Source organism: Chenopodium album, chromosome 20 (assembly GCF_948465745.1).
Source record: "Chenopodium album chromosome 20, dcCheAlbu1.1, whole genome shotgun sequence".
Classification (NCBI taxonomy): domain Eukaryota; kingdom Viridiplantae; phylum Streptophyta; class Magnoliopsida; order Caryophyllales; family Amaranthaceae; genus Chenopodium; species Chenopodium album.
Genome location: NC_137853.1, coordinates 38,486,019 through 38,496,504, shown reverse-complemented (window position 1 = coordinate 38,496,504; position 10,486 = coordinate 38,486,019). Strand labels below are relative to the sequence as shown.

The 10,486-nt window shown below is 29.4% G+C and overlaps 1 protein-coding gene across 1 annotated transcript; it reads right to left on the bottom strand.

Moving 5' to 3' along the window:
• Positions 1 to 2,694: 2,694 nt before the first annotated feature.
• Positions 2,695 to 3,916, bottom strand: LOC145598614 (transcription factor IBH1-like). The gene has a single exon (XM_081654990.1). The coding sequence runs from the start codon at positions 3,562 to 3,564 to the stop codon at positions 3,055 to 3,057; it is 510 nt and encodes a 169-aa protein (XP_081511116.1). The 5' UTR covers positions 3,565 to 3,916; the 3' UTR covers positions 2,695 to 3,054.
• Positions 3,917 to 10,486: the final 6,570 nt, after the last annotated feature.

Genomic DNA, 10,486 nt, shown 5'->3' with positions numbered 1-10,486 from the left:
ATTGAAGAAATGTTTTGGCTATGCATATATCTTGTACATTGTGTACCATGATGTGGCGAAAATTCACTTATTAATTATCTATGAAGTCATTTTTATCTTGAAGGTAATAACTTATAAGTAAACTTCCATTTAATGTATTGGAATGTTTGAAAGTATCTTTAAGATAATCAATCTTTTTTTTACACTGAAAATATACTCCTTTAAGAGTTAGAAATATGATTGTAGATTCTCTATTAGCTACTAGCTAGAGCAAAATGGTTAAGAAAGGAAAAAAGTGTATTAAACACACAACCACCCTTAATATGATGTGAGCCAGAAAACACTTTTAATTTAACATGATTTGTTTTAAATGCGTGAACACGGTTTAGAGATGAAGTGATGAATGGATTTAAGTTAATTTGTAGTAACAAACCTTCAATATTTCCATAAAAGATGTACAATAATCTCCTGACACATATCTGACTAAACTAACTTTCAACTAGAAAGCTAGAATTTGGTTTTGCTAGACCAAAAATGCAAAATAAAAAAATTATTAGAATTTATTGATTTTGAATTATATGCAACTTTTAAAAAATAATTATAAATGATACAGATTTAAATATAGTTTAGAAATCTATGACAAATATGTGTTGATTAGTAGTAATATGGTTTAACAAGTACTCATTCTTACTTTTAACTTATCATTTTTTACTCTACGAATGTATGTATCATTTTTCAAAATTCATTGGTCCTTATTTATACCTTCTACTATTTGACTACCAAAAACACATTATTTAGGCATATCATCAAACATTTCTAATCTTACATGTGCAGCAGGTTGACAAATATTGATAAAGACTATTATATGGGGACGGAGGGAGTAATAGTGTTATTTGATCGATCACCATATATAAAATAGTAGTGTAGTTGACGTTCCTTTAATTTGAACTCTATGATATACGCAAGCAACCTAGTCTACATCTATAGGGATGGATGTTTGTGTACAGTTTACTCAAAACACCCGTGCGGATGATATGGAAGCTAGAAAACGACTTCAAATTTCTCAAGATAATTGAAGAAGCCCTCAATTATCTTAGCAGTTTAATCTCCTAGCCTTAAAAGATTTTGATTTTATTGTCAAGGATGAAATTATTCATATTAGTACCATATACTAACCATAGTACTCCAATCAATAAATCCCACATTATGGAACAATGTATGAAGAATGGTGTATGTAATGCTTAGAATGTAGGACGAATGATGTACCGAGGTGATGCTCGTCTTTAATATATTCGCACTAGAAACATTGCATAAAACTATGGATTGAACGTGTTAATTTGGTGCAACTCTCATACAACCCCTAAGATATAGGATTATCGGTATATACCTATGATATAATTAAACTTCAAGGGTTTAATCAATAACTTGACAATAGAAAATTATTTATCAAAAATGGCATAAAGATTATTAATTAATTCACATGTTTTTGTTTTTGAAATCTAACTAATGACGAAATCTAATTATAAACCAAAAGAAGAATGAGACAATCTTTGTTTCCTCTCTTAATCACCCAAATTAAATACTGCTACAATAATTAGTTCATGTTACCAGGCATGAATTGTCCATTTTACATAATTAAAGTGCTACATATGGTCCTTAATTATTCTTATTCTAATCTTGTTATCTTAACTTTTTTCTCTAGATGCTTGAGTATCAAGCTACATATTTATGACGATTCGATTACAATATAAGCTAGCTGGCTTTGATTAATGCAGGATTAGGAGCATTATTATTAGTTAGATGACCACATAAACAATCAGATCTTTCTTATACTCTTGTTATATTATTGTGTGTTTTTTAAGGGTTCTTTAGACTAGTAGACACACAATATATGGATTCAAATTTTAATCAAGTTCAAGCTAATTATAGCAAGATTCCTAATATGAAGTAGAAAATTTTCTGTACTACTATATGGAGTTTTTCCTTCTTCAAGCAATAATCGTACGATCGAGACTGTTTTGTCCATGATAACTTCATCACACCACAAATTAGAAACTCCAATATAGGGTATCATGGATACTTTTTTGATGTTTCAATTGAAGATAATTTTGATTTCTAATTCTTATGAATGAAATATCATAGATAGTCAATTTTGTAAGTTGTGACTCACATCAATACGAGTCACAAATTATGTTGAGAACGATCTATCTATATATACATATATTCTAAACTAAAAAGTACATCGTACAATGGTTGTATAGGTAAAAGTATACCTTCCAATTAAGTGATGAAAATGATTTAAATGGTAAAACAAGTTTAAAAGTACATCAAAAGATGTGGTGCTATGGAGTTTTAAGGCTACATTTACATTCTTAAAACCAAACTTAAATTTATTATCTTCTATTAGTAATTTCAGGGGAAAAAAAAGGCTCAGATCATCAAATATATTGAAATCCGATCTAGAAATAAACTACTTGTATCAAGGAACACAATAAGAAACGATCAAACTTTACTTTCCTTGTAATTATATATCTTCAAATCTCATTCATATATCAATAAGTACAAAAGTACTTACATCAAAATCTCTTTTACTAACAATAATAGTTTCTATTTTAAGAAATTAAACTTTGATTTTTATTAGTATTTTTTTTTGTTCAAGAACTTTAATTATTGAATAATTCAAGAACAACAATATAGGAAATACAAGCAAAAAAATAAAAATAAAAATATTCATTTATAATTTTCTTCATAAAACAAAAATTAAGATAAAAAACTAAAATCACCAAGTCTTTTACCTCTAATGTACAATTTATATCAAACTATATACTTCATAATGTTTATATATATAACATGATGAATAATCTACAAACATATGTTACATCTTCTGTATTAATTAATTAACTCCATACTACCTTGACTAACAACAACCTCACCTTAAGCTTACTCATCAAACCTTATTATATAAATCTTCCTTTCATATTTTATATATAGTATTTTCTTTTGTGTTTTTTTGGACCCCTATAATTAACATATAGGAGTATTACATTACATGCTTATTAATTAACTTATTAAGAATTAATTAACCGGTGTAGAGCAGTAATTAACAATACTTCTCATGACATTTACCTGAGTAGTAAGACACTTAATATAATGAGCAGTTTCATCTAACAAATTTTGCATATCCATTTCTTCACCACCAGGAACCAACCTCCTTAGCTCTTGTGTTTGGCCTTGTTGAGTCATCACACCACGGACCGCCCCTCGCCGTTGCTTTCTACCAACAATACTATTATCTCTTCTCAACAAACCACGCCGCCACCAGCTAAGCCGGATCCTCGACAACACAGCCCGGCTCCACGCCCGTTTAGGACCAACGGCCGCAGCCATAGATGCATCAGCAGCCACCTTAATCTTGTTGAATTTATGATGAGTCATCATAACAATATTATTACTACCATTAATTTTGTTATGGATTTTTTCTTGGTGGTTGATTTTCTTTAGGGCTTTTAGGAAACGAAGGGCAAATCTTGTTCTTAGTGACTTAAGGTTTAAGGGTATAAGACGTTGATTTTGATGAGAATTCATTTTTTTTTTTTTTTGGTGTTTTTTAGGGTTTGTTTGGGAAAATAAGGAGCATAAATGGATAAAAAATCTAGGGAAAATTTGTGAGAAGAAGAAAAAAAGAAATTAAATTTTAGAAGAAGAGGATTTTGTAGGTTTTTTTTTTTTTTTTGGGATGAATTTTCTGACACAAAAAGGGTCCTATTGTCAGAAAGACAAAAGGAGATTTTAGTTCTGACTAAAAATCTGACACATATTTTGTACTTATACCCAATGAACTAGGAGAACCAACAAGAGAAATTTTAGGGAGGGTGGGGAAGGAGGCTTGACTCTTGAGCTTGGGGTTTTTATAAACAAAAAAAAAATGATAATTTAAAAAAAAATAAAATAAATTGTAGTAGAAAAATATTTTATTTTATTTTATTGGGGGGTGTTTGGGGGCCAATTAATTGGTTGGAGGGGGTGGAACAAACATGTGAAGAGAATGGGGGAAGAAAGAAAAAAAAATAAAGTAAGAGATGAGAAATGGGCGGTTGTAGTTAGAGAAGAATGAAGAAAGAAGCTTAGCTTGAGAATAAATTCACTTTCTTTATGGTAGATTAAAATAAATTAGAAATTCTTTTTGGGTAGTCAAGGGAGACAAAAATTTAGTCTATCAAATAAGATTTCGAGTCTAAATTGAAGAAATCAACTATGGAGTAATAAAAGTGTGTTAGTCAAATATATGCACGTTGATGACTTTTGGTATAAGTTTTTGTTTCATTATAAATGTAAGTAGCATTATTATCATAATTATTAAAACTGTAAAAAGTACAATATATATGTCAATATAGTGTTTAAACCAAAAGAATTACCAATTTACAGTCTTAGGGCCTGTTTACATTTACTTAATTTCAGTTCAGTTCAGTTCAGTTCAGTTCAGTTCAGTTCAATTCAGTTCAGTTCAGCTCTTAATTTCCCTCTCACATAAAATATTCATTTAAGCTCAATTCAGTTCAGTTCAGTTCAGTTCCAATCAGTTCAGTTCAGTTCAGTTCCAATCAGTTCAGTTCAGTTCAGCTCCAATCAGTTCAGTTCAGTTCAGCTCAGTTTAGTAAATATGAACATGCCCTGAATCACTAAATTACTATAATGCTCAATACTAAAATATTAATTTAGATTTTAGTGAATTGGTTTACAAATTGTGTGTTCTAATTTCTAACCTGATTCTTACCTTAAAAAGTACGACTCCTAAATTTCAATTAGAAAATTCGAAGTACAATATATAACATCAACAACAATATATTAGATGTGCCACCTACAAGTCTTGCTTTGGTCCATAATACTCATCAAACTCTCACTCTCCTAATATTTAACCCCACTATATTAGTGGTATCAATTCTTCCATAAATCAAATTAACTTGCAAAATGTAGATAATTAGTCCTTGATAGATTAGTAGCATAAATAAAGTTGTAAAGGCATATATGAATTTGAAAATGAGGGTTTAGAGAAGAAAAAAAAAAGTGAGTAAAAGGTGGGCCTAAGAAGGGCCAACTACCATATGATTGCACATGGTTCCATTACCCACTTGGACTACAAAGTGGGCCCCCAGTTTTGCTTACCCAAAATTTGTCCCATCACTATTCTTTCTTAGTACTTTACCCATATATTTTTCTCTTCTTTCCAATATTTGTCGTCTTTAGTAAATTAAAAAGGGGAGTGTCGTGGTGCATACAAGACCACCATATAAATATACACCATTATATCATAGACTCATAGTATTATGATAGTAAAATTTCCTCGAATATCTTCGTTTCACAATAATTGAAACACTTTTACTTTCGCAGTAGTTTTACAATAAAGGTTTTATTAACTAATATATACATTAATATGTGTGAAAGTCAAAGCGTATGCGTATTACTAGTCTTATAAAATCGGAAGATGTATCAAATTTATTTTAATTTTTTTTGCATTTATTTAATAAATTTGTTGATTTCATGTAGAAATGATTGGTTGTGGGGACTATTTTTAATTTTATTTTTTCTTTGAATTTCTAGTGGATTCAGCAGTTAGTTATAATGTGGGGAAAATGAGATCTTTTCTCAATTTATATCATAAAATTATACCCTATCTTATTTATTTTGGATCGTCCAAATATGTCACTTCTTCTGTTTTGAACTTTCTTTTGGATTATTTCTTTGGCCAATTGGTCCTTATGATTCATAATTATTAGGGTAGCGTATGGAAAAAATAATTTTTGTTTTTAGGATTTTAATTTTAGGTGGTTGTATAATTAGGATATTCTCGTTTGGATGAATTAAATACTACTCTTCTTTAACGACTAGTTATGAACAAATTAATTACTACATACTACGTATGAAGAATATTTCAATCATGTAGTACGTAGATCAGATCTTGAAATAGAATGTATGACTTGATCTTGTTAGTCTAAAGACTGGCTTTAACTTCCTCGTAATGCAGAAAAACATATCAACAAGCCAAAAATTAAATTGCAAACCAATTTAGAAAAACCTAGACATGCATCTTCTCTATATATGACTATATGTACGTATAAACTAATTAAACAAAAAAAAAAAAAAAAGCAAATTTACAAATTTAAGATGTTTGAAATCGATTTTTGTAGATTAAAATAATAATCCAGCTTATAAGAGTTTACAATCTAGATAAAGAATCATCCAGACTATGAGAGCTACAAGAGCTAAGGTTATGTACGTATGTCTTATAATCTACTCGCATATCTTATACTTATAATCTACTCGTATATCTTTCTTTTAAAAAAAATTAGTTTTGGTTTATGATTTTTTTTTTACTAAAGTTTTGGTTTAGGATCTTTTAATTAAATTAATAACTCATTCTAAATTAGATTTTGTTATAATGTATGATGTGATGAATCATGAATGACTAGTATATACTATATAAGTATATAGTATTGTATGGCATACATGCCGCATGTACCTTTTCCTATTAATGTAAGGTATATATTATTTATTGCATGCAATTGTAAAGAATGATATGATTATACACTTGTACATGAAGATTATTTGACCTTTTTTAATTTCCAAGTAGTATTAGGATGATAATATTTATTTAAAATAATATATATATAGAGGATATATATTAATTTACATGCTAAATTAGTCAATAGTTTTGATAATTACAAATGCTATGGCCATGTCATAATGTCACTTTCATATTCTTTAATTTGTTGGATATAGAATCAAATTTCTACGAAGACACTATTTAATCTTTTGCATGTAAATTAAACAAGAATATGATTTACGTGTAAAGTGTCTCTTCAAAAAGGTAGAATAATGTTGGCTCTTTTTGAAATTAGATAATTAACCAAGGAAGTGGAAGGAATATTAAGCAAAGTATATAGGATCATATCAATATAATCCTTAATTAATGAAGATAATGTAAATATTCCGATCCGATATCTATACTATATAATGTTATATATGTATACTATATGATGTTATATGATGTCTTTATATGGTTGTCAAGGGTTAAGTGAGTGGAATAGAATTAGGAGTTAGGACAAAAGAAAGCTCTATATATATATATATAGCTCGAGCTTGTATGAGTTGTGAGTATTGTGTGGATGTTGATCGAGAGAAGTAGGAAAAATAATGCTAGTATATATTTGGAGAATCTTTGAAGATAAAGCCTTGTGAAACAAGCTATATAGGCATGCATGGTGCTATATATTGGTGGCTTGATCATTATAATCATGGTCTACTTTTATTTTCTATATATTTGCTCATTTAAAGAGACCTAATTGCACATGGCTAAATGAATATATAACGAAAAAGTGAACCCGCCATAAGGTTTCTTGGAAGATACCTTAAGTAAACTCCTATGTACATTAGCTTAGGGTTGTCAACCCTGAAATATATCATAACGTAATTTAATTCTTATAATCATATAGTTATAAAGAATAATACCTTAACTTGATTATTAAGGGCCTGTTCACATTTACTGAACTGAGCTGAACTGAACTGAACTGAACTGAACTGATTGGAGTTGAACTGAACTGATTGGAGCTGAATTGAACTGAACTGAAATTCAGTAAATGTGAACAGGCCCTAACTCGTGTATAGATTATTGTCTATGATAAAAGTTTACTTGACCCTTGTTATAAAGGTTGATTTTGATCCCTCCCTCTCGATCGCTCCCGTACTTCTTCACAAGTAAAAGTTGCATTGCAAATTTGCATCTTTTTAATAAGCCAAGAACAATAAAACTTGCATACAAACATAATATAAAACTTGACATAAATGTTATTAAGAGCAAAATAAAATATCAATTTTGTTATGGGGGATAGTTGAATTAGCTAAAATTGCATTATTCACCATTTATACTATTTCTATAACTATCTTTACAAGCTAAGTATATGAGTCGGCAGCTACAGTATGGACAAAGTTTTTTCCACTACTAGTAGTCTACTATGTGATATCCATTATTTGTCATAGGACTATAGGAGTACTAAATAATCCTATAAATGGAAAGTAATTGCCGACTATATTCTAAAATGTGGTGGATATTTAGACATATATATATAAAAGTATAAAATATATTGTTGTTGTTACTTTCTTCACAAATAATTGTCGTCATTTCTCCAAATACTCTCGATCTCAATCCATCAGTTCGAGTGCCTTTTGGGTTCGTTAAAGGCTGTTGCATCAACTTTGTAGTTTAGGGTATATAAGCTTCTATAGTCCCATGTGGTTACAGTTTTTTTGTCACACAAGTGTCAATTTAAACAACACGTACCAATAAGTATGTAGGTCATCAACTCGATTCTTCATTATACTATTGTATATGATATGACATATATATGTACAATCTTAAAATTTACGTTCTAAGCAATCTGTTATCATGAGAAAGTAAATATCTAATATTTATGATGTATGTATATATATGTATGTATTATGTTGTTTAATCTCTCTTTGTTTTTTTTTGGTATTGTTCTTACTTCGACTAAAAAGAGAGAAATAACAAATAGAATGGATTGGAATAGCTAATTAAAGAGAGATTTAATTTGGATAAACTATTTAATTCCTTTTCTATCTCTCTTATTAAGGACAAAATACTCTACAATTGCACATGTATATTTGTACTTATTATGTGAATCGCTCAACTGAACTTCTCATAGGAAAATGATTGGACACGATTCACACGAAGAAAGCTGATTTGATGTTGACTTCAAAAGATGTCTACTTGATTGCTCATTCATTATATACGGAGTATTAATTAGGAGAAATCGATCTACCCAACTCCTTTAGCTGTAACATCATCATCAATTAACATCTTATGTACAAATGACAAATTTAATGCATCATTTGATTCATTTCCAAGTGAAATTAAGCAGGAGAAGAACCAATTACTGGGATACATAGTACTAATTCGAACTTTAATCAATTAATACTCCGTATAATTCACAAGATTGAAGAAAATAATGCTAATAGATTACTTGGTATGTACTATATCTATAGAGTTGAGACTACCACGATATATTTACTTGTGGGTGGTGTAAGCTCTTCTATTGTGGCTCAGTGGTTCTCTCAGGTACATAGTTCATTCAATTCGTGGGAAAGATCAAGTTTCAAGAAAAATTTCCCGATCCATACAGTAACATTATTTTGAATCCATTCTAGTTTCATACGGAGTACTATAGAGTAAATAACATTTTGCATGATTGTGATATTATTCTCAGTAGAAATAATGGCTTCAATTCTACAAATTGCAAATAAAATTTAGTATAGATAAAGTATTAAAGTATGTTTATGTTGTGTGGAAAATGGAGGTGCACGCATGCACGTAATAATAAACATACATACGTGCATATGTACAGCTCATATTCGATCTTCTAGCTTAGCTCTTATAGCTTAGCTTGCATGTATATTATATGGTCCAACATAACATACATATATTCATTAAATTCATAAATTAAATGATTATTATTGTATGAATATAGCATATTGTATGGTCCAATACAATTAATCTGATGCACTGTACGTAGCTAAGCTAGCTTATTAGCTATGATCAAATAGTACTATGTTTGAACTTAATTTATAGTTTAACTAACTCTTAAACTAATAACGACCGTTAAATGTAAGACTAAGACTATATAAAACAAATTAAGATCAGCTATATAATCTTTGCTAGCTTGGCATGTTGGAGATATATTCATACATGCTTAGTGGATATGTCTCTTCTTTTTTTATTTAATCTTTTATGATGCCGTACAAATAGTGTATAATAAGCTCTTTCTTCTTATCTTCTATCTTTTCTGCTTGATTCTTCTTCTCATTCTTCTACTTTATCCTTTTATACCCTTTTTTTTTAGTGGTTGGTAGGAAAGTAATTTATTAGCTATACATAAAATGGAATTGAACGACCAAAGGATAATGTGATAAGTTCAAATAAAAAAAAATCAGGTGATTATAGCGAAAACTATCAACTCAATTTTAAAATTATATAATTGAAGGCGCTTATTAGAGCTTCCTATTCATGCTTGCCCCTCAAATAGGGTTTAAAAGATGAGATCATCAGCAGACCATCAAATGCACAAGTCTTTGATTTAGCTGTAGAGGAAGAAATTGAAATAAGCTAGTGGGACATAACACATAATTAATGATGAAGATAATAATATGCATGTTATGCTTTTATGCTATTATTGGAGAGCTTGATTAATTAGTGTAAGACCGTTGCATGTACTCGTATGAGTAATCGACTTTAGTTTCACTCGTAGATGTATTGTAGTTCAGTCATTAGAATTATAATAAGTCTTATGTACAATAGATTACAAGTTCGAACTCCCACTTCTCTGCTAAATAATAATTTGTAATACCATTGTGACTCGTTAGACAAATAATAAAAACGACAGACATGCAATAATAGTATGAAAATATTGTCAACAGCACACGCTTGGGGGTTGATGGA